General features: G+C 39.4%; 1 protein-coding gene across 9 annotated transcripts in view; it reads right to left on the reverse strand.

Moving 5' to 3' along the window:
* The window catches only part of FRYL (FRY like transcription coactivator), a 233,791-nt gene that overhangs the window by 129,350 nt on the left and 78,221 nt on the right, over positions 1–26,220 (reverse strand). For all 9 annotated transcript variants that reach the window (XM_078394668.1, XM_078394667.1, XM_073001278.2 and 6 more), the window contains 7 exons: positions 13,107–13,160; positions 9,485–9,624; positions 8,379–8,475; positions 5,579–5,658; positions 4,439–4,519; positions 3,001–3,169; positions 328–420 (listed from right to left, as the gene is read on the reverse strand). In XM_078394668.1, coding sequence (XP_078250794.1) covers positions 328–420; positions 3,001–3,169; positions 4,439–4,519; positions 5,579–5,658; positions 8,379–8,475; positions 9,485–9,624; positions 13,107–13,160 — 714 coding nt within the window. The remainder of the gene's footprint in view (positions 1–327; positions 421–3,000; positions 3,170–4,438; positions 4,520–5,578; positions 5,659–8,378; positions 8,476–9,484; positions 9,625–13,106; positions 13,161–26,220) is intronic.

Below are 26,220 nucleotides of genomic sequence, written 5' to 3' on the forward strand. Positions count from 1 at the left end.
TTGAGTCTGCAAGAAGTGAGCAGGGATGTTGACAATAGAACTTTCTGGAGGTCATTAATACATAGGGTCATCATAAATCAGAAGCAACTTAACAGCAGATAACAACATAATTTGTAGAATAGACAGCAAGGTGTTCTGTTTTTTTAAAAGGATTTTAACTATGCCACAGAACTAAGTTTTGGTTAGAGGCACAGGAAGGCTGAAAACATCCTCAAAAACAATATGCCAAAGAAATCAACTTCCTTTTTCTGAAACCATATTCCACTGGGATAAGGAAATACCTCCCCATTCCCACACCTTCTGTGGAAGAATGACATTTTAACTTACAGCAGCGACAGGGATGAGAATTTCTACAAACAAACCAGCAAGTGAGTGTTTTATGTCTTTATCTTTCACTTCCAAGAAGTACTGTGCACATTCCTGTAAGAAAACAGTTGTCAGTTTTGTTGTTGTACAGCATCTTCTTTAGTGACATGAGCCATAAATATGCCTAAAGTTGCAACAAAGACACCAATTACAGGCAACAAAAAAATGCCAGAATCAGAGCTAAAATAAACTTGGAAAATATATTTAGTCTGCAATGTTCATAACTGCGAAAAATAGACTTTCAAATAGGAGAAATCAAAACATTTGCCTTTTAATATATACTGATCTTTCTGCTCCAACGTGTTTCAGTTGCATCACCTGAGCCTGGCTTGAGGCTCCTACATAGATATGGGGTGTAACAGCCTCCTTATGCTACTTCATAGGATGGGATATAGCTCAATATTAGGAGCACATACACAGCATGCAAAAAAAGAGACTCAAATCCAATTCCTGGTCTGTCAGGCACTATAGCTAATATTGAAAAAGAGACTAAATAATAATCTGAATTGGTGTAAGATGACTATCCATGAAGCTCATTTAAGTGTACAGTATATCTCAGAAAACAATTCCAGGACTATGTGACTAATTCCTCAGTTTCTCCTTCTTTCTTCTAATTTTCATCAAGCAGATATTTTTGCTCAGGCTCTGAAAATCCTTAGTTTTACATCATATATAAACACAACAGCTTTACTAATTTTAACAGTGGGCACAGTTACCATGAACAAATAGCATGCCTCTGACTGATGCCCATCCATTCCTGTTTGCAGCAGGAATGGCTAAGCAAGCCATGACACTTTCCTGTGAATCTAGACAAAATTGCTGCTCTGCTTTGTTTTTCTTCTGACAAGCCAGAGACGGAATCCACAAACAAATCATGCATTCCATTCGTGGTTTGTTGAGAAAGAAATAAACCAGAATAACACATGTCCCTATGTTCACATGACATGATGAATACCATGAAACAAAGCTTTACAGGTTGTTTAGCTGCTTCCACTGCACTGCAAATGGGACCAGTCAGGAATGTTTGTGATTTCCAGGCTTGTCATATCACCCAAATGCATTCAATAGAACTGCTAGTAGTAAATAAAGAATATGAAAGCCATTGTATTATTCATTTATTTATAAAACTAAAGATAACAGATTTCACCTGCCTAAGTAGAATGCATGTACAGTAAAGGACAGGTAACTAAGAATCGTTTAGCTCTTTGAAAGTTAGCAACTTTTATTTAGCTTAAGCTTTTGTGGACTTTATCTCTCTTCTTCAGAAGTAAACGAAGAAGCCACAAGAACGTATGCCAAATAAAATTCGTTAGTCTGCCAGGTGCCCAGTGACTCACTGTTATTTTTGCTGTAACAAATGTAACACAATTACTGCTGCTAGAAATTTCTATTAAGGAAAGAGGCATATCATCAATGTTGAAACTAACAATATTCAGTCAACAGATTTTGTTAATTTTTTTTAAAGATCACAAACCAATGTAAACACTTCTCTGAGTGCAAAGATATTACTCTGAAAGGCCTGGTTTCAAATGAATTTAGTTGCCTGGCTTTTAAAATCTTGTATAAAGATCAACATCAGCAACTTGGCAAACAATATACATGGCAACACCCATGTTTCAGCAGTCATAATTCAGTCATAACCCCAGCTTGCGGGGGGTGGCAGCAATGTGTAGTCTGCGTAATTAACTTGTAAACCGCCCACAGAGTGCTTGAAGCACTACAGGGCGGTATATAAGCAGCATGCTTTTAGCTTTTTATTAAAATGAGATACTTATTTTGCCCAGGTATACAACCCTTCACACCATACAGCAATCAAATCAGAGAGTCTCTAATTAACTTCAATCTACCATTTCTTGCTTTGAGATCCTGGAACCAGCTAAGAGCTCAAAATGAATTTTTAAGTTGGTTTCAAACTCTAGCTGTTTCTCAACCTTAAAATGGTACTTTCCCAGTTGAGAAACAATGGGAAATTATGGTTAACTAGATACGTCCTCATTTAATCATGGTGGGTGTGATATGGTCCATCTCCGAATATCCCTATCCTGATACCATTTCAATATGATATCCAGGATAAGTTTTTTCTTGTCTTCAGTGCTCTCCATTATCCTGCCTGTACTTTATATGGATTTGTATTCTAATCCATTCCTTTGATCCACATTGATTCTGTCACCTCCACCAACCTCAGCCATCCATAAGTTTCCTTGTACTTTAAAAGAATCCTAACCTTTCTCTTTTGCTTCCCCATAGCTTTGGAAATGCCTCCCTTATTATTTTTAGGATACTACTTCTCTTACTTCAGATCCTCACAAGATTTTTCTATGACTTATGGCTCAGCCTCCTAGTTCCTACACTTTACAGCACATGAGCCCATAGTTACACAAAAACAAATCACACATTCCTCTACTTATTGCTGCCTTCCCTTCTTCTCTCTCCTCTGTTTCTCATATGTATAATTTTAGATTTTAAGCTACTCAAGAGCAGGGAACAAGGAGTCATACCCTTGTGCCTTGTACAACAACATCAAGCATACTGGCAGATTTAAAGTAAACAAAGTATGTATGCATGAATGCATGTATTATATTTCTATGACACATACCACTACTCTGGGCAGTTTCCAGCAACAAGATCATTTACCTGCATAAACTGAAATGATGCTTCAAAATCTTCTACAGGATACATTTTTACTCTGAAAAACTTCATCCCCATAATTAAACTGATGATGCTTTGTACCACATGAGGACTCTGTTCTTTTTGCCGCAGTTCCTTTAATTCTGTGACAAATTTCTTTCGAACAGCCTGAAACCTAAATAATAAAAAAGAAACATTGCAGCCATTAGGAAAATCCCATAATTTTTCCAAAGAAGTTTTCCCAGTTAAAAATTTTATTAAAGAGATGGATTTCTAATCTACCTAAATAACCTTGGGCCATTTGGGCAATGCAATACAAAAAAGAATATGACACAATGGGCCCTTCACATGTGCCCCTTTAATCGCATACAGTAGGACCCCCGTATCTGCGGGGGATAGGTTCCAAAAACACTCCAACGGATGCTGAAAAAAATACGGATTATAGCAAATGCTCTCCCCACCCTCACCAACAATCTGGAAAGTGAAGGTAAGTCCTTGGGACAAAGGAGCCCAAAGGGACCCTGGCCCTCCCTCTGATCCACACAAACCCCATGTTTACATAAAGGGAGAGCTAAACACAGAGGCTGGCACTGTCCTGCCTCAGGAGGGCTGCTGAGCTGCATGCTGAGCTGTTTGCCAAAGCCACCTGGCCCTAAATGTTGCCCTGTCCCACTTCGTGCCACGATCTCCGGGCTGACGTTTTCAAACCCTCATACTGTTTTCTTTTTTTTTAACTTCCGGGTAAACCAACAGGCAGCAGGAGGAGGAGCCACTGCTACCTGTCACCTCCTGGGAAAATGCTTGAAAGTGGAGAGGCCTTAAGGCCTTAAGAATATCATCATGATGATATTCTTTTTTGTACTGCATTGCCCAAATGCTATGAAGAATATACAGCGTGGTCTCAGTCTGAAGGCTTAAGCAGACTGAGACCATGCTATATATTCTTCATCATACTCCCTGGCTCCCTCTATGGCCAGTTCTGGTAATGCATGTAAAATATTTTTTTTCTGGATTTTTTCTTTTAATATTTTTAGTATTTTCAAAATGTGTATCAGTAAATCAGCAGATACTGATCCCATGGATAAGGGGGTCCTACTGTATTTTCCATTTCAAGCAGTATTCCACATCATGATGATTTCAGTGGGTTCTAAATATTCAGTTCTACCTTTAGCAAGGTCAGTTCACACAAAACTATTTTTCTCCAATAAAAATATGAGGGAAGCAATTGTATAAAGACACAGATATATTGAAATGTGCAAGGCTGATGCTTCTGTGGTTATTTATTTAATGGAATGGCAATGAAACACTGAAGGATGATGAATTCTTAAATGTTAAAGAAATTATGTACATTCCCTGCATGACTGTTCGTACATGTTTACATATAAACTAATTTAAAGAAGAAATGTCCAAACTGTGCAAGCCAGTATAAAAACAAACAGCTTACTTTGACTGTGCAAGAACCCCTATCACTTCTGCATATAAATCTGCAATAATATGCACATTGCCAGTGTTGGTTCCTGAATACCTGTAACACAAAATGCACAAAACAATAGCACATCATTATTATTACTCAGTTACATCCTTGATTGACATGATGCTATGCATGCTTATAATAAATACACCATTTACAAGAAGGAATCAAAATTTGAACATAAGGAATTGGAGGTCAATCTCCAAAAAGGTTTGATTTTAAGGTTTGATTTTAAATTTACAATTGAATTCTTTTATGCTGTCAATAAAATGACTGGTTCTGAGCTAACAGTCATATTTGATAATGTGTACAGGTGTCACAGAACCCATGTGTTTAAGCTTTACAGTGTGAAAACATCCTGCACTAGCAAATGCCCAAATTCACACAAGTGTTACTTAAATGGAATTATCTTACATGAAGGAGCTTTATCACATTGTTCAGTTACACTAATTTTAAGGAGACTCTCTTTCGGGATTCAACTGTTTATATCAATGGAATAGAACATGGTCAGAAAAAGATCTTATTATAAAGCAAGAAAAATGTCTGCAAGCTAATACACATATTATTACAAATAAGTTAATTTAAGACACAACAACTCAATTTTTTAATTTCACATTTCTTAAGACTAAGACATTTTTGGGTTGCAACATTTCCATGGAAGAATGTCCAACAATACGAAATGGGACTTAACTTCTGAGCAGACAAACACAGATTGCAATTTTAATCTTGAAAATAGCACACCACCTTGAACATAGAAATCTCACCTCATGTTGGAAGCTAAGCAGGGTTACATCTGATTACTACCTGAATGGGAGACCACCAGCAATCTCCTTGGATGGAAAAATTATACCAAAACTCAGGAGAACCACTGCTAGTCAGAGTTAGCAATACTAGATAGACTTACTAGTATGATTCCATGTAACATAGCCTCCTATGTTTCTATGCTCCTAATTTTCCTTTTAAAATGCAATTTTAAAAACTGGCAATTAATCAAAACCAAACCCCCAATCCTCAAGATGTGAAGAAGCATATTTTATTTCGACTATTAGTTATCACTATCCCCTAAGAACTTTTAAAGAACAGTTACATTTGATTTTTTTTTAATGTACTTACCCTTCCTTGTGTTTAAAGTGCTTAAAAGCCAAATTTAGAACTTCATGAACTAAAGGGTCAGGCACTGGATGAACAGGTATCTGTAACATAGTCAGAGAGATAAACAGTAACAGTTAGACATAAATAGTTAAATATCTGAAATTGGTGTCTTTTTTTCCAATGGGAAGGCAACTGAGGTTTATTTTGTTTAAACTTAAACCATGTACTAACTGTTGGAAACAAGCTGGAACTTAAAGATTCTAAACCAAGTTGGAACATATCATGCTGACAAAAGGCCTAAGAAGGAGCACTGATGCCTGCAAAGTTCCCTCTGCTGCAGCCTCCACCCCATCTCATCTCTCTGCTGAAACTGGCAAAGTTTGAGAAGCAAAGATTGCAGATAGGCTTGCTTGTTCGCCCTCCTCAGCAATTCAGCTCCCTGAGCCGAGGAGGGGTGGAAGGAATCATGTCTCCTCCAACTGAGGGCTTGGCTTTGGTATGAAAATCTCTGAGTGAAGTAAGTCACATGGAATTTGTTGCTGAATGAGGGCTGGTGGGACAAAGTCTTTATTATGGAAAGATGAGACACTCAAGGAGTATGTTTAAGCAACTTGTGGACTGCACTTTAACTCACATCTAGAACTAGCTATCACTTCCTATGCAGTGATTCTGCAATCACACCATGCAGCAAAAATGTTTTTATGATTTGCCTTGCAGAGTTGGTTCCATAGTCTATGGGGGTAGATAGAATTTGGATGAATCTGATCACTTTCCCCTATAAATATTTCTCATGGATGACATTATAAAGAAGGGGCAACATGATTACTTTTTAATTTATTATTACATGCTCTCAAGTTGCATCCAACATACCCTAATAGAGTTTTCAAGGTATATGAGATATTCAAGGAGTGGCTTTATTACTGCCACTCCACAGTGATATTCTATGGCCAACAGTGATATTAACACAGGTCTCCTGAGTCCTAGACTATCACTCTATCCGCTATACATTGTATCTCCAACTAAAAAGATGAAGAAATGGTTCAAAATGCCCTGCAATATCATATCTAGACAACCAGCAAGAAAAATGATTTACATAGCAAAAGTCGGCCTGAATGTTGACGACATCAGTCAGCAATCAATACAGTCTTATGCTCAGTATCATTCACAAAGTAACACCAAGCACGCAAAAATCCCAGAGCCCAGATGATTTCTTTTATCAGTTAACCACTTCTAACCCAGACACAAAACAATTGTCATTGCTCTTAACTTAAATAAAGGCGGGCATGAAATGGGCTGGCTTTGATTTCAGATTTCAGTTTCTTGACTTTGCAGATTCAGAGAACCAAAGTCTTCCTTGTTCCCATCTCCATGGAGATCCCTTCTTCTCTTCGCTGGCTTTGGCAGCTATTGCTACTATATGTATTTTTTTAACTTGAAATGCCATTAATGTCCCAAACACAAATGGTGATTTATAAATGCCTGCATTAGGAGTAGGCCAAGGGAACAGCTGACATTATTTGCTGCTCTATGGATCTTGTGATGGAAGAGCAAATTGTATTTTGGCAAAGCTGGAGATGCAACACTGATATCTACATGAACAGGGATTCTGCAATGCAAAAAAATCTCAGATAACCCGGATTCAGTCCTACTTTCTTCCTAAAGGTTCTAGCAAAGACCCAGCAGACATCCTTCACAAAGAAAGTCTAACACTGCACGTACCTGAGAATAATTTAAAGCCAGAAGATTTTGCAACAAATATCCATATCCCTTCTTTAGCTAAATCTAGATGCACTGTGCCCCACTGTTTAATTTTTAAAAAGTTGACCTAAATGCCACATGAAAGAGAACAAGTGTGTTTTAGTGCAGTGGTCCCCAACCTTGGGCCTCCAGAAGTTCTTGGACTTCAACTCCCAGAAATCCTGGCCAGAAGAGGTGGTGGTGTAGGCTTCTGGGAGGTATAGTCCAAGAACATCTGGAGGCGCAAGGTTGGGGACCACTGTTGTAGTGTATGGAGTGTTGGGTTTGATGCAGGTGACCTTGCTTCAAATCCCCAAATGGTCATGGAAACTCACTGGTGGCAATGGTAAACTACTTACTGCTTGAACATTTCACATACCTCAAAATCTTGCTGTAAGTCAGAAAGCAACTTGACAATAACAGGAATCTGTGACATTCTTCTAAACAACCAGGAGTGCAATGCTCAGGGGTGGCATCAGATGGAAACACCTGGAATTCATGTTACTCCTTAAGGAACACTAATCCAATACTTTCCATACTCAACTGAAAGCCCACATTTCTTCCAGACATTTGTAGTTCTTTGTGCCCAAGCACTAAAGCTAGAGAACTTGTTGAAATCCATGACAATTACTTTCTGTTTCAGTGAGAAATGGTTAACTGAGGGGGGGAAGAGCCATGTTCTGGGACTTTGCCTTGCTTGATATCTCTTTTTTGAAACATAATGAGCACAAGGAATAATACTACCATAGATCTTGACTCTGTTATCATTAACATTCAAACTGGCCTTTGCTATGTAAAGCCTGATGTTCTTTTTTTATTTTTCCCTGTTAATGCAGGTATAATATTGCAAGGCAACATTGGAACAATTCTTGGCATTTTGAACTGGAGACACAGAAACAATATTCCATGTTCATAATCCACAGGGTTTTTGAAAGACTGAATATAATAGATTTTCTGCTTATGCAGGCCTCAGTTTACCATATAAGCAGTTAAACAGCTTACATAACAATTCAATCATTTAAACAATTAAAAGCATAACATTTATTAGAAATAAGATACAACTTGCAGAAACTGAAGAGCTTACCTGTTTTAGAACTTCTACTAAAACTAAACAAAAAATAAAATCTACAGCTAAGTCTCTCCTTTCAAGTAGATAATCCCTCTCACGTTGCTGGTCATCCCTGAAACAAACACAAACAGCAAATACATTTAACAATTTATAAGATTATTTCTTAAAACACAAATTCATACACATGAATTACATTTTTCCTTTTCTATAGTCAAGGGCATAAAGAACAACCATTTTCAGTTCACCCATTTCACTCAAAACCCTGTAATTCTGCATTCTCTTCAGCATCTCAAAATAGCAAAAAATAAAAAATAAAAATAAAATTTAAAAAGAGGGGGGAGACTCATAGCAAATCAAATATAGGAGAATTCCCATTATTTTAGAAGGAATGTCAGGAATTACACTCAACTGCAACAGGGCATTATGTTCCTTGTGAGACTGCCCCTCAATAGCTGCAGTTAGAACTCTCTTAATTTTCTTCCTGTCAATGTCAGCAGCTGATGAGTCTTTACTATCAATTTTTATGTATTAAAAGAAGGTTCTTGGGTAGAATTTCTAATTTGTTTGGGTCAGCTATCATCTAAAGAGATACAAATTTGTCCACTCTACATATAATCTGTTTCACATCAATCTTGTTCAACTTTTTATCAATCCTCTTTCTAGACCCAAGTATTTGATCTCATGCATTCACTAGTTGTTGTGGGCCAAAATTCTGTTGAATGCAGTCTACCTGCACAACTGGAATGGCATCAGGGTGCCACAGGTTAAAAATCTCCTTATCCAATTGCTATATGCACATGACTTCATCTCATTGCAAGTGAACCATATGAACCTCAGAAAAGGAAAAGGTTGTCTTTAATCAGCAGCAATTTGCTGCTGTCAATGACATCATTCCCACTGCACAGGCAGAGCCACACAACAGGATGATTGCTGTAGATTCATTTATACAGATTTGTGGATTCAATGATAGCTTAATAGACTGGAGAGACTCAGCACAACACAGATTGAGGCCAGGGGGGTATTAAGTTATTTTTGCTAAATGGTAAATTATTGAAGTGGTACATTTAAGACAACAAATCAAAATATCTTAACATAGTGACTAATGACACATACTCACTCACCCCTTAGATTTTGTGCTGGACCGAGGCCTGTACTCGTAGGATTCATCTTCAGTTCCATTTTGACGTCTGTACCAATCAAACAAGGTGCGTAGTAAGGAGGGGAGACAGTGCTCTGCTACTGAGCTCATAGAGCTTATCAACTGTAAAGAAAAAATGGTTTTCATGAAATACTTTGTTCACTCACCTCTGTCTTTTCACAACCTTCTCCCTTATGTATTTTTGGACATGGCATGCACAGTATTTACCAAATTCCTGTTGCTTAGCATTAAGCCAAATTCTAACTTTCCATCCATTCCTCCTCAGTAAACAAACCATCCCTGACATATTTCTTGGGAGCGTACACATACTGGCTTGATGTACGCTTCTATGTGCCCCAAGAATTGCAGTAGGGACATTTGGTAGGGAAGAACAAACCAAAAGTTATGATTTCGCTTGGCTAAACAAAAGTATTTTGGTTATTATGTATCAATAACATTGTACTAACACTGATTTGTCATTTTTGAACAACAAAATATCAAGATGTATCCATTCAAACACACACAAAATATATATACAGACCTCTTTTTGGATTTGAAGTTAATACTGTATTAGGATGTGCTTAGTTAATGGTTAGCCAACTCAACTGTCTCAGAATCTCAGTTGTCACTGATACAATCAGATAAAAATCAGAACACCTACATAGGTTTGGTATAATGATTTCTAATTTGCAGCAGCCAGCACCATAGGCAAGCAGTATGTAGATATTTGGCAACATTATTAGGTAGTTCTTAGAGCTAATTTTCCAGACCATACCAAGCTTGTTTCAAGCTCAAACAAGCAGAAGATCAAAAAGCAAATCAATCTTCTCAATTCACGGAACCTTGGTAGCAATATATTAAGCCCATGATTCCCAACCTTGAAGTAACTCAGAAAGTTCTTAGACTGCAATTCCCAAAAGCTTTCACCACTAGCTGTGCTGGCTGGGGTTTCTGGGAGTTTTATCTTTTTATTTATGTCTTGTAATCAAGTCCATGTCATTTTGTATGTAACTACTGACTAAGACAATTTAGGCATTAAGATTAATTTTACAGTACATATTGGATATGACATTCAAAAGACCTATATTAACCCACTACCTTCACAGGTGTGTTTGCTGAGGACATGTTAAAGGGTCCTCTCTGTTGCTGCACCCACTCTGGAACTTTCTTCCACAGGAGACCAGGCTAGTCCCATCTTTGCAGTCTTTCGACAAGCAGGCAAAGACCTTTCTCTTCAGGCAGGCATTCCCTTTGTGACTGGCTTTCTGAGAGGGCATTTTTAGTGTGGCATTTGATTCTTTTTAAATATTTGTATATGTATTTTTAGATATCGTCTTTTAATGACGTAAGGCACCTTACGTGGGTCCTTTTTAAGGAGAAAGGGCAGGGTAACAATATTTTAAAGAAATATAGGAAACAGCACCTTGACCCAGAACTATGATCAAATGGTTTAGTCACCATGACAGTCCAATGACTTGACACTATATAGTGTGAGAGAGAGTTGGGGTGGGGAAAAGGCTACGTGTATAACAAGTAACACTGCTAAACTGCTTATTACGGTATCATATAAATTCTAAAAATAATTTTTTTAAAAGAAATCCTAATTTTATTTTACAGAATTATTTATACAAAGCCACTTAGGACAACCAAATCTTGTCTTAACAGAATAAGATATGACTGAACCTTGTGCCCATGGCTGGTGTTTCTTGTCACACTTCAGTTATACCCAGAGGTCTCTAAACCAAAATGTTTATAAACAAAAATTAGAACCAAAAATTGGCCTGGCAAGGAGGTGAGAACAGGTAAAACGGAACCACAAGTTTCATTCCTATCTAGGTTTATTAAGTTGACATTATTTTCTGAACAAGCTGAAGGGCACAAGGCTCAGTAGGGTAAACCTAAAAAAACCCATATAATAGACAGAATCCAAATGGTTAAGCCAGCGTAAGTGAAATGGTGCAATTTATAGAGGTGAATTGGCACTAGTTAAATTAGATACTGACACATAATGGATACAAGTGACAACTTGCTAACTTGCAGCAATGCATCTCTACAATTTAGCTACTGCACATATGCCAGAGTAAATAAGCAATAGGACCCTAGCCAACATTATCTAATAATATGTCTGTATATGCAAAGCTCAAGTTTGCTCAGTGTCTGGATTTCTCAAATGTTGCCCAGACCAATGTTATGGAAATAGTATGTAATATAACATTGTGCTCCTGTTATTCTTTGAATAATGTTTAAACAGGCTAAAAATAAAACACTTTAATTTTACCCCATCAGAATTCTTAGTTTAGTGTAAATTTAATGGATTAATGGATTATCAACTAGAATTAATACAACTGATGTAAAAAGAGGCTCTAACTGAATTATAGTCCAATCTCTGAAATATTTCAAATAGGGAAAAAAAGTGAATAATCAAATTGTATAGCCACACTTATATCACCTAATTACAAAATGAACTAATCATTATTTTTGGCAAGCTACCTTTGAGGTTGACGCAGAAGCTTCAAGGGGTCCAGAATGTGGCAGCCAGGCTTTTAAGTGGGGTGAGAAAATATCAGCATATCTCCCCCACGCTGGCTGCTTTGCACTGGTTGCCCATCCATTTCCGCGTTGACTTTAAAGTGCTTATGATTACTTATAAAGCCCTAAGCGGTTTGGGACCTCAATATTTAGCAGATCGCCTTCTCCCACCCAGATCTACCCGAATCACCCGCCATAGCCAGCAGGGGCGGCTGAGAGGCCTGACGCCAAGGGAGGCCCGGAAGGAGAAAACAAGGAACCGGGCCTTCTCGGCGGTGGCCCCTTGGCTGTGGAACACTCTTCCAACCAAAATTCGGCTGGCACCCTCGCTGGGTGTTTTCAAAAGCCAGCTAAAAACATGGCTATTTAAACAGGCCTTCCCTCCAGTCAATTAAATGATTTCTATCCCCATTTTTTTTCTTTTTCTTTCTCCTCATGGTAGGCCATCTTGGCAATGCTTAGGTAATCAATTACTTAAATTGTAATTATAATAGTAAATAACTGAATTTTTTAAAATGATTTTACATATGTATATATTGCCGTGTTTTATTTGTAAGTCGCCCCAAGTAGACATTGTCTAGAGGGGCGGGGTAAAAATCCAATAAATAAATAAAATAAATAAATAAATAAAATTGTCTGGTCATCCAAATTTAAGAAATGAGAAGCACAAATCTTTAAATTTCTTATTTAAATTATTCCAAATTTTGCCACAATTTGATTGTGTACTCTGATATCTACAACTAGCAGAACTTTAACTTTCACTCCTCTCCTGCTGCAGCTCTAAAGTGCAAATACCTGTTTCAGTCAATATATGAGCCCTCTAAGGAATTTTTTAAAGGTACATGTGGAACTGCAAAAGCAAGGAGGAGTCTCTGGTTTTGGTAAAGGAAGTAGAATCCAGAAGAACTGGATTCTGACCTGTATTTTTTACAAAATTATTCCTAGTACACTGGATCACAATACTTTAATAAATACTGAATAATTAAGATTTTAAAGTAACTCAGCTATCAAACAATTTGTAGAAAGAATATTTATTTTCAAGTTTCACAAGTTTTTAAAAAGAACATGTCTCCAACCTGGTCAAACTGAAGATCTTCACCTCTCTGAAGAGATCTGGACAAGAGTTTTTCCTAAAATTAAAACAATAAATTGACTCCAGTCACTTCTGATAGTAATCAAGCAATAAAACAAACATCCTGGAAGCAAACTAATCTCGGTTGATCTTTAATTTCTTCTAATATTAATTTAAACATTTTCTGGTGACTAAAAACTTTGAAGCACAAGAGGATTACGGACTAAATCTAAAGTTGAACTAGAAGCAATGGATTTTGTTTACCTCCCTTCCCTCCTGCATCCCCAAAGTGCTGTCTAAAAAAGGGTTCCAGACCTCCAGAACAGGCTTTTAAATATACATGAACAGCTGAAGGGAGAGGGAGAATTATTTGCCAAATCTGGATTTATTCACAGGAGCATTACTGTCAGTATTATAATCCTTCTGGTCCCTGACTTGCATATTTATCTATCTTCTAATGCTGCTAAATATTTTTCTGCTTTTTGTAGGTTGTAGTCCTTTCAAGTTAAAAGGGTACTGTAGCAATGACATAAGAACAAAATGCAATGAAAATAGAGTGTAAGCTTCACATAGTTTGAAAGAGAATAATGATCTCAAGGAGAAAGATTAAATATGGTAAAGTTAATCCAAGGTGCAAAAATATAGGAACCAATGTTAAGATGGTACATTAGCACTACTATTCTTCCTTTACAGGGACGTATTTGGGCTAGACGGGATATATATGTCAAGCAGTACTGAAGAACTTGTATCTCACTACTGTTACCAGCTTATTATCAGCCACATAGTCTGCCAAGTGTTAAACAAGCCACAGTTTACCTTCTACCAAGCTACATGATTTATTGTAGATTGTATTTGAACTACTGACTCAGGAATTGTTAGGCATTTTCCACAGCTGGCTTCTCAGAAAATAAAATTAAAATTCACTCTATTTCAGAACAGAACACAATGTAGGTAGATGAACTTCCCTCTATTTTCCTAATTTCCAACTGTGTTGTTACTACGAAAATCAAGAAGGAAGTGAAGTCAATTACACTAGTTTATAGGCATGCTCTAGATCTTCCCAGCTTTCCTGAACTGAAAAACAAAAACCAGTATGTTCTGACTTACTGATAGAAAAAGAGTGTGCACTTTATAAAGAATGAGATTCTGTGGGTGTGGAGAAGAAAACTACTACTGAAACTTCAGGAGTCTGCCATAGTGACCCTGTAGACGTTACAGAATTGCAAGTTTTATCAGTCTCAGTCAGCGTAAGCCAACAATATTTGTACAGAATGTAGTCTTATACTCCCCCCCCCTTTGAATTATATTGTATAGCTGACGACAGGTTTAAAAGAAGAGTTCTAAACAAGAGCCCAAAGGGGAAAACAGAGCAGTAATTCATTATCTGTACTACTATGTAAAAGATCAGATTTGTACTGCATATTTCTACTCCAACAGCAGTGCTCACTCTGCATGTCTGAGAATTATCTTCAGAATTATTTTTCAAGGCACCATATGAACCTGTAATAGCCTACAATCACTATCCAACTAGACATGGTCAAACAAAAGTAATTTTTAACATTAACTCGGTGTGCAAAGAGGATTTTTTTTCAGCAGCATCCCCATACATCTGAACACGCTTTCTTTGTGGGTATAGACAGGTCAGAAATTATTTGGTACCAGAAATTTAAACACCAGTATCATCTTTATTTCTATAAACTCTATTTAAAGGGTTGAAATTAATTCATGCTCATTTCAGTTTGCATTTGTTGTTGTTCCTATGTGCCATCAAGTCACCCCCAACTTATGGTGACCCTATGAATAAGCAATATTGAAAAATGCCTGTTCCTCAATAGCCCTGTTTAGCTCTTGTAAACTCAAGCCTGTGGGTTAGGGAGTCAACACATCTCATAATTGGTCTTCTTTTCCTGCTGACATCCACCTTTCCCAAAATTATTGTCCTTTCCAGAGAAACCTGCCTTTTCAAGAGATGCAAAAAGTAGGACAGCCTCAGTTTCAACATTTTTACCACCAGATATAGTTGAAGCTTGATTTGCTCTAAGACCTATTTGTTCATCTTTCTGGCAGTCCAGGGTACCTGAAAAGCTCTTCTCCAGCACCATATTTCAAGCCATTTTTCCCAGTCAGCTTTCTTTAATGCCCAGCTTTCACACCTGTACACGGTATTTGGGAATACAATACTGTGAATTATCTCCAATGACATTCTTACACCACCTGATCGTTTTTAGTTTCTTCATTGCTAACCTTCTGAGTGTCAGTCTTCTTCTGATTCCTTTGGTGCAGACTGCATTTGGACTGATGAATTAAGGTATACAACATTTTAAACTACTTAAATTTTCTTCACTATCAATGTTAAAGTTGTGTAGTTCTTCTCTAGTTGTGATTTTTGTCTGTATAATGTTCAACTGCAGATTTTTGTCTGTATAATGTTCAAACGATTGCTGTTTTCTGCTAGTAAGATGGCTTGCACTGGGTTTCATTTGAATTTGGAGGGGGGAATCAATAGCACATTTGTCCAATAACAGAATGACCTTTCCAGTGGTGACTGTTACAGGAAAAACAAAGTGTTTATCCTTCGAAAATGATATTCCAATAACTGAAACCATGTACTTATTTTTTTCAAATTAGTTTTCCAGTATATAGTACAGAAATCAAAGTGTCTTGAAAATTGATCTGCTTCTGTCAATTGCTTTTGCATTATATTCCTACATATTGTTTGTTAAGTAATAAACACATGCAAAAGGGGAAGATCCAATAAGAGTTATTACTTCCTTCTGCCCTACTGTTACGTAGTTTTCCATTTGCTCTTCTTTACTGACATGCTATTCATGCATCTGCTGAAGTATAAGGTCCCTTAATGATGCGACTTTATTGACAGTTCCTATAATGACAGCAGGGACTCCCCGTGTTTATCACAGTATTCAGCACACACCAAGCAGCCAACTGTGGGGAGCAATACAACTTGCTCTAACAATACAGCAAAAGTGCATCAGATTTCTCCCTTCCTTTTTTGTCTCAAGGATGAAATAAGATTCTGGAGGACAATTTTAACTCTCAGGGCACTGATTCCAAAATGCATACTTAAATTTTTTTTTGTTTGCTGTTAAAACACGCAAGATAAATAAAACAAACAGTGCAGGCAAACAAGATTTCTCTTTCAGCATATGTACAGTAGGAACGTGGTATCTGGGAGGGATTGGTTCAAAGCCATACACCCCAGATGCCACAAATACCGGATAAACGGAGTGCTTATTTCCAATTTCTCTGACATCTGTGCATGGTTAACAGAGAAAGCCGTGGCCCAGTCTTGCCAAAGGACTAGGTTTCCTGCCCTCCTGTTTGCAAGGGAGGCTTCCCTGAAACCAGTAACTGCTGTCTCCCCCTGCCCTTTTTGTAATTATGGCTTTTCCATTTCACTCCAAACTGCTTCCCTTGGAGATGTCAGGCCACAAGTGCATTTCCATTAAGCTACCTGTATATAGAATGCTCTGTGGTTCCATCTAGTGGTCAGTTCTAGTAATACACCTTGGAAACATGTATTTCTGTATTTTTTTAAAAAAATAATTAATTAAAAAAAATTTCAGGCAGAATATAAGTGAAACCACGATCCTAACAGTAATTTGTGTTTTTTTTCATCTTCCCAGAGGGCTACCGTAGTTGGTCTTTCTAGTCTTCATCTCAAAACATGCATGCCCTTATTTCTCTTTCTGGAAGGACTGATATTGAACAAAGAGCATCCTGAGCTTAAGACATTTAGTCATGGGCAGGAAATATTAATGGCTGCTTAACTGAGATAGGCAAGTTGCTTATCATCAAAAGGTAGATAATGTTGTGTCAGCCAGATATTCTGCCCTGTTATTGTTATACAGTGGTGCCTCGCATAACGAGCACACTGTTTAACGATGAATTCGCATAGCGATCCATTTTTGGGGGATCGCTAACGCGATTGCATTGCGATGATTTAATAGGGCAAAAATCGCTTTGTGACAATTGGTAAGCGTCTCGCATAGCGATTTTTTAAAATAAGCTGTTCGGCGGCTCCAAAATGGCCGCCGGACGCCCAAAATGGCCACGCGCAGCGTTTTTGCGCCCTGCCCTCACTTACCGAGGGAGTAAAAATGGTGGCCGAATGGGGAAACTTCGCTTAACGGTGAGTTTAGAAGCCACAGCAACGCATTAAACGAAGTTTAATGCGTTCCTATGGCATTTTCCATTCCGTATAGCGATGTTTCCCCATAGCAACGGTTAATCTGGAACGGATTAACCTCGCTATGCGGGGCACCACTGTATGCCAATAAGTGGCTTCTGACCTATGATGACCTAATGAATTAGAAACTTATGAGGATTCTGTCATTAACTGTCCTGCTTAGATCTTGCAAACTAAAAACCATGGCCTGTTCAAGTTGCTGAAATGGTCCAATGGAAAGGCAAGAGCCAATACAACTGGTTCCAGCAATGTCGCAGGAGTTGGCAGAACGACACCAACAGCATTCGGGACTCCAGCTCCGGATTTTGCCTCTAGGTTAACTCCCGAAGACTCTTCCATGAGTGGATATAGCCACAAGGCAGTGGAGGTTTGAAATTGGAGTTTTCCTTCTCCTAGATGGGCTGCCTGCCATGGCTGACGAGCCCCCATCTACCCGGCCTGCTCTTTAATAGTGCAGAAGTATGATCCGACCCTTAGAACTTTCCTGCCTCCCAGGTGTATGCAATTCCAATTGGCTTTCCTATTTACCATATTAGGATCAGAGATAGAATCAGAGAATTTGAGAATCTGCTTTAAATGGGGGTGCTATAACACCCACATTTAAAGCAAAAAGCCCCACACCCACACCATGCGGTGGGGGAGACCAAAGGAAAGCCCAGCCAAAACAAAAAAAACACCTCCTCAGCAAAATGTCCATGCAAACATGCCTGGCCTTCAGCCTCAGCCCGGCTTCCCAGGGAAAAGGGCCCAGGGCCCTGGGACACCCTCATTTAAAGCAGAAAGACCCACCCCCTAGGCCCCATCCCCAGGCCATGCGATGGGGAAGACCAAAAAGAGCCCAGCAAAAAAAAACCCCACACCTAAATGCTAGTGCAATGCAAAACCAAGGGAAAAATACAGATACAGGTTGACATTGGAAAGCAATACAATGCCCAATGTGTCATATTTTACGACAGATGATCTAAAATGTGAACCTCACAGATAAATAAATCAAACAGACTGAGGAGTCACGGCAGGTGAGCAAACATATTTTACTGTACCTATGTTATATTCCAAGAAAATACATAGGATTTTTTCTTGATCGCTTATCTGTAGAAAGCTCATCAAAAGCCAACTGTTCACAGCAAACAAACAGTACAAGAACGCTGCTGAACAAAGGTAGCTCACAGATCTTTGTACAGAACAAGGAATACATGCTATAAAATAAACCTTTTCTGCTCCAAAGGTTCTTAAATTGTGCGTTATTTTTCAACTATAATGTGTAAATGATCTTCTCATGCAAAGAAAGGAACTATAATAGAACCTCAGTTACAAAAATTTAGAAATGAAGGGAACTAGAATCTGTCAGCTCATGAGGTTTGGGGGCTCACCACTCTAATATTTAAATCATTCAGCTCCTTATCTACTGCACTCATGTTGTTGTTGTTTAGTCCTTAATTCGTGTCCTACTCTTCGTGACCCCATGGACCAGAGCACGCCAGGCCCTCCTGTCTTCCACTGCCTCCCGGAGTTGGGTGAAATTCAAGTTGGTAGTATCAATGACACTGTCCAACCATCTTGTCCTCTGTCGTCCTCTTCTCCTCTTGCCACTGAAAATGTATTTATAGTATAGTCATATTATAGTATAGGATTTTGAGCATAACCTTGCTAGTGTATGAAATGAGTGTAATTGTATAGTAGTTGGAGCATTCTTCGGTACTGCCCTTCTTTAGGATTGGGATGTAGACTGATCTTTTCCAATCCTCTGGCCACTGCTAAGTTTTCGAAACTTGCTGGCATATTGAGTGTAGCAACTTAATAGAGTCATCTTTTAAGATACTAAATAGTTCAACTGGAATGCCATCACTTTCACTGGCCTTGTTGTTAGCCATGCGTTCTAAGGCCCACTTGACTTCGCTCTCCAGGATGTCTGGCTCAAGGTCAGCAACCACACGATCTGGGTTGTCCTGGACATCCAGGTCATTCTGGTATAATTTCTCTGTGTATTCTTGCCACCTCTTCTTGATGTCTTCTGCTTCTGTTAAGTCCCTACCATTTTGATCCTTGATCATGTCCATCTTTGCACAAAAGGTTTTTTAATATCTCCAATTTTCTTGAACAGATCTCTGGTTTATCCCTTTCTATTAATTTCCTCTATTTCTTTGCACTGTTCATTTAAGAAAGTCCTTTTTGTCTCTCCTTGCTATTCTTTGGAAGTCTGCATTCCATTTTCTGTAACTTTCCCTATCTCCCTTGCATTTTTTCCCCCTTCCCCTTTCTGCTATTTGTAAGGCCACATTGGACCGCCACTTTGCTTTCTTGCTTTTCCTTTTCTTTGGGATGGTTTTTGTTGCTGCCTCCTGTACAATGTTATGAGCCTCCATCCACAGTTCTTCAGGCACTCTGTCCACCAAATCTAGTTCCTTAAATCTGTTCTTCACTTCCACTGTGTATTCATAAAGGATTTGCTTTAGATTATACCTGACTAGCCCAGTGGTTTTTTCTACTTTCTTCATTTTAACCTTGAATTTTGCTAAAAGAAGCTGATGATCAGAGCCACAATCAGTTCCAGGGCTTGTTTTTGCTGACTGTATAGAGCTTCTCCATCTTTGGCTGCAGAGAATATAAACAACTAATTTCAGTATTGCCCATCTGGTGATGTCCATGGATAGCGTCGCCTCTTGTGTTGTTGGAAAATAGTGTTTGTGATGACCAGCCTGTTCTCTTGACAAAACTCTATTAGTCTTTCCCTGCTTCGTTTTGAACTCCAAGGCCAAACTTACCTGTTGTTCCTATGATCTTTTGACTCTCTACTTTAGCATTCCAGACCCCTATAATGAGAACATCTTTCTTTGGTGTTCTAGAAGGTGTTGCAAGTCTTCACATAATTGGTTAATTTCAGCCTCTTCAGCATTGTTGGTTGGAATCGTACTGAAATCATTCTATCATTTTTGAGATTGTATCCCAGTGCAGCTTTTCTGACTCTTTAGTTTACTATGAGAGCTACTCTATTTCTTCTACGGAATTCTTGCTCATAGTAGTAGATATGATAATTGTCTGACTGAAGAAGCTACCTGGATGAGTAGTGAAACAAATCAATAAGGAAGATGTTCAGTGCCATGCCCCAACTTCAAGACTCTTAATTACACTTTGCAGCTGACATATTAACATTTTCAAAAATGTATACAAGGTCATGTGGAACTACATGAACTACAGCAGGAGTCTCAAACTTGCGGCCCTCAGGATGATAGTTTGTGGCCCCCACCTTAATATGAACAATTAATGTTAGTGCGGCCTGCGAGTTTTATATGTATGGCACTTTATAGTGTTGTCTGCTGTGCTGAACGAACCTACCAATCAAGGTGGGGTATATGGCTCTCGGGGGCGGGCCATTGGCCGGGCTTGATGCAAGCAGAGATACATTTCTCAATGAGTGAAAGTTACAGCAGCATTGCCATGGAGTGTTTTCTTCCGGGCCTGGCTGGCTGCCTCATTTCTATTGGGCACGTGCAGACATTCACCCCAGCGCGCTGCATTCACATTTCAAAAAGTTTTTTTAAGTTGCTGCCCAGTAGGACATTATACGTATATATATGTGTGTGTGTGTCTCTCTCTCTCTCTGACAAAATAAATCAAAGTGATATGTAGAAAAGTGATAAAAGAAAAGTAAGGAACTCAATGCAGCCTAATGTAGTCTGCAGTCACATAGCGACACTTGCCCATCGGCACTAACAGTCCGCGGTAACCCAGACCAATTATAGGGTCACACCGCTATTTGTGGGTCATTGTTTTTTATTTGCATTGCACTATTTGCATTGCCTCACACAATGAACATTACATATATTTCTATATGATGTAAAAGTCGTCAAAACAAATGATATTGACAACAGCACAGTGTCATTTCCGTTTCTTTTTCCTGTAACAACAGCACAGAGGATAACAGTCTGTGAGCAGTTGCCTTTTTTGCACTCGCTATCCCGGTACAGTGGTGCCTCACTTAACGAGCACACCATTTAATGACGAATCCGCATAGCGTTTCACTTATCAATCTTCGCATTGCGATGTTTTTTTAAACAGCTGATCGGCAGTTCCAAAATGGCCGGCGGACGCCCAAAATGGCCGCCACAACCATTTTCGCGCCCTGCCCTCAATTACCGAGGGCTCGAAAATGGCAGCGCTATGGAGGAACTTCGCTGAACAGTGAGTTTGGGGCCCCGTAGGAACCCATTAAACGAAGTTTAATGCGTTCCTGTGGGGTTTTTTGATCCGTTTAGCGATGTTTTTGCATAGCGACGATTAATCCAGAATGGATTAACGTCGCTATGCGGGGCACCACTGTACTTTCTACCATCTACAAATGTCATGGTGTTCATGTCAGCATGAAAAATATGAACACAGAGCGTAGAAACAAAGGAGACTGCTACCAGGCTTTTATCCACCGACTGCCATGCTGCAGTTACAAGAAAAAGAACCAAAATGACATTCTCCATGTGTTGAGACGTTCGCTGTGCGTCAGCTAAATGCTTGACTGAAACTTCAATGCGACAGTGACACCAAGTGGAATTATATATATTACACAGCCCCAAACATGTCTTTTTCAAAGCCTGCAGTGAAGAGAAAGGTTGGTGATGAGCACAGACAATTTCAAGAAAAGTGGGAAATGCAATATTTCTTTGTTGAGCACAGGGGCACCCCGATGTGTCTTATTTGCACAGAGAAAGTTGCAGTGCACAAGAAATACAATTTGAAATGTCAATACACAACTAGACATACTGAGGAGTATGCAAAATAACAGGGAGATGAGAGAGCCTACTGGGTTGCCAATCTTAAAACATGTCTACTGAGGCAACAAGATTTCTTCAAGAAAGCAACCAAAGAGAATAATGTAGCAGTCAAAGCTAGCTACATAGTAAGTGAGATGATTGGTAAAGCAGGAAAGCCATTCACAGAAGGTGAATTTGTCAAAAAGTGCATATTACAGGATGCAAGTATACTCTGTCCAGAAAAGAAAGCTCAGTTTAGCAACATCAGCCTTTCTGCCAACACCATGGCAGAGTGCATTTCTGACCTGTCAAGTGACATTTATGACCAACTGTGTGAGAAAGCCAAATGCTTTGGTGCATAATCAATCGCTCTTGATGAGACCACAGACATCACTAACACTGCCCAGCTCGCAATGTATGTCCATGGTGTTGATGACAATTTTGAAGTGATGGAGGAGTTGCTCTCATTAATTCCAATGAATGGCCAGACCACCGCTCAGAAGATATTTCACCAGCTGTGTGATGCCATTGAGAACGCTGGTTTGCCATGGAAGAGGTTTGTTGGAATAACAACCGATGGAGCACCATCAATGACAGGGAGGAAGAATGGACTGGAAGAGGAGGGTGTGGAGGAAGCCACTGCTCTGCACTGCATTATCCATCAGCAGACCCTTTGCAGAAAATGCCTGAAGTTTGACAATGTGAAGTCTGTTGTTGTGAAATGCATCAACCAAATCAGATCCGAAGGTTCCATGCTTTTTAAGAGGAAATGGAGACAGAATATGGGGATGTGCTCTATTTTACCGAGGTACATTGGCTTAGGAGGGGAAATGTACTGAAGAAATTTTTTGAGAGCAGAAGTGAAAGCCTTCATGGAGAAGGATGGAGTGGTTGTTCCTGTGCTAAGTGATCCCAAATGGCTTGTGGAATTAGCTTTTCTTGTTGATATCACTCTTGAGCTTAATGTACTGAACAAGAAGATACAAGACCAGGGGCAACTTGTCAGTGCTGCCTATGACAACGTGAGAGCATTCTCCACAAAACTTGTGTTCTGGAAAGCCCAGCTCTCTCAGACAAATCTTTGCCATTTCCCAGCATGCAAAGCACTCATGGATACAGGCACACAATTCAGTGGTGAGAAGTATGTTGATGTCATTTTGAAGCTACAGGAGGAATTTGATCACAGATTTGCAGACTTCAAGACGCACAGAGCCACATTTTAAATTTTTGCGGACCCCTTCTCCTTTGACGTGCAAGATGCTCCTCCTGTGCTTCAAATGGAGCTCATTGACCTGCAGTGCAACTCTGAATGCAAAGCGAAGTTCAGGGAGGTGAGTGGAAAAGCAGATAAGCTTGGGCAATTTTTGAGAGAATTGACCCCCAGCTTCCCTGAGCTTTCCCGAATGTTCAAGCGGACCATGTGCCTTTTTGGGAGCACATACTTGTGTGAAAAGCTCTTCTCCACCTTGAACTTCAATAAGTCCAAGTACAGGTCCAGACTTTCTGATGATCATCTTCAAGCCATACTGAGGTTCTCAACTGCTTCCTCCCTCAAGCCAAATGTGGCTCTGCTATGCAAGAGGAAGCACTGCCAAGTCTCTAGCCGCAAGGAGTAGACAAGAGAAGCCATGTTCAGAAGAACAGTTAAGTTCTTCAATGTTCCATTTATGTTCAGAAGAAGATTAAAGGTTAAAGAACTGTTAATACAGACATTTGAATCTGAATACAGCAGATATAGAAGACTGAAGAAACCACATATTGGTGCTCACTAGATAATAATAATAATAATAATAATAATAATAATAATAATAATAATAATAATAATAATAATAATAATAATAATAATAATAATAATAATAATAATAATAATAATAATAATAATAATAATAATAATAATAATAATAATAAAAAATAAGAATAAGAATAAGAATAAGAATAAGAATAAGAATAAGAATAAGAATAATAAGAATAAGAAGAAGAAGAAGAAGAAGAAGAAGAAGAAGAAGAAGAAGAAGAAGAAGAAGAAGAAGAAGAAGAAGAAGAAGAAGATGGAAAAGGCTTCAGGAGATAACCTCGAGGCAAAATCCGGAGCTGGAGTCCCGTAGACAGTTCGTGTTGTTCTGCCAACTCCTGCGACGTCGCTGGAACCAGTTGTATTGGCTCTTGCCTCTCCATTGGACTATTTCAGTGACGTGGAGAGGGGGGATTTGCTGCTTGGGTAACAGCCTATCCTCCATATTATTCTACCCAGGCTTCGTGCTCTGGAGAGGACACTCCAGCTTTGCATACAGTGTCAAAATAACACAGGAACTAGCAGTTACGGGTTATACGTTTTGCTCGATTGGCATAGAGCATGATGCCAGGGGCTACTTCTGATGGTGGGAGAGCCGAAAAACAGATCAATAACCCTGCACCATGCAACAATCAGAAGAAAACATCTACCCTAAAGTTGGGAACCTGGAATGTTCAGACAATGACCCCTGGCTTTTCTGACAACCTGCAGGAAATAGACGACGTGCGCAAGACAGCTGTTATCGACATTGAACTGAGTAGACTGAGGATGGACATTGTTGCCCTGCAAGAGACGAGATTGCCAGACATGGGATCTGTCAAAGAAAAAAATTTCTCATTCTCCTGGCAGGGAAAACCATTGAACGAGACCAGGGAATATGGTGTTGGCTTTGCGGTCAGAAATACTCTGCTGAGATCCATTGTTCCACCTACTGTGGGGAATGAAAGAATCCTGTCTCTGCAGCTCCACTCATCAGCGGGACTGGTCACCCTCATCAGTGCATATGCACCAACACTATCATCCACAACAGAAGTCAAAGACAAATTCTATGATGATTTGGCAGCTGCTATCAAAAAAATCCCTGAGAGAGAGCCGCTGTTCATTCTCGGAGACTTTAACGCTAGAGTTGGTGCTGATCACAACTCTTGGCTCACCTGTCTAGGCCGTTTTGGCATTGGGAAGATGAATGAAAATGGCCAACGCTTGCTGGAGTTTTGCTGTTATTATGGTCTTTGTGTCACCAACATGTTCTTTAATACAAAGCCTCAACACAAAGTTTCCTGGAGACATCCAAGATCGAAGCATTGGCATCAGCTTGATTTGATCCTCACTAGACGTTCTAGCCTATCTAGTATTACGATCACACGCTGTTACCAGAGTGCTGATTGTGATACTGATCATTCCCTGGTGTGTAGCAGAATAAAACTGCAAACAAAGAGATTGTATCACACTAAAAAGGAAGGAAGACCACGTATAGATATCAACAAGATTCACAATCAAAGAAAAGTGGAGGAATTTGCCCAAGCGCTTCAGGAAACCCTTCCAGGCCCGGCTGATGCGAATGCACCTGAACGATGGGAACACTTCAAGAACGGTGTTTATAACACTGCCTTGTCCACATTTGGCAAGAAAACCAAAAAGACAGCTGACTGGTTCGAAGCCCATTCGGAGGAGCTGATTCCAGCCATCGAGGATAAGAGGAGAGCTCTAGCAGCATACAAAGCCTGTCCTAGTGAGTACAACTTGCAGGCTCTTCGAGCTGCTCGTAGCCAAGTCCAACAGACTGCCAGGAGATGTTCCAATGATTATTGGCTTCAGCTCTGCTCTCAGATACAGATAGCAGCAGACACAGGTAACATCAAGGGAATGTATGACAGTATCAAGCAGGCTTTAGGTCCAATACAGAAGAAATCTGCTCCCTTGAAGTCTACTACAGGCGTGATCATCCAGGACCGAGCACAGCAGATGGAACGCTGGGTGCAGCACTACTCTGAGCTATATTCTAAAGAGAATGTAGTAACAGAAGAGGCACTAAATAACATTGAGTGCCTGCCTCTCTTTGAAGAGCTGGACAGTGAACCAACTTTAGCAGAAATAAAAGCGGCCTTGGATTTCCTTGCCTCTGGCAAGGCACCTGGAAAGGACAACATCCCCGTTGAAGTTTTGAACTGCTGTAAAGAGATCATCACCACTGAGCTGCATGAACTCTTTTGTCTTTGCTGGAGAGAAGGTGGAGTACCACAGGACATGAAGGACGCAAACATCGTCACATTGTATAAGAACAAAGGTGACAGGGGCAACTGCAATAACTACCGTGGTATCTCTCTTCTCAGCGTTGTAGGGAAGCTGCTGGCCCGTGTTGTGCTGAAGAGACTTC

Source organism: Pogona vitticeps, chromosome 5 (genome assembly GCF_051106095.1).
Source record: "Pogona vitticeps strain Pit_001003342236 chromosome 5, PviZW2.1, whole genome shotgun sequence".
In the NCBI taxonomy this organism is placed as follows: domain Eukaryota; kingdom Metazoa; phylum Chordata; class Lepidosauria; order Squamata; family Agamidae; genus Pogona; species Pogona vitticeps.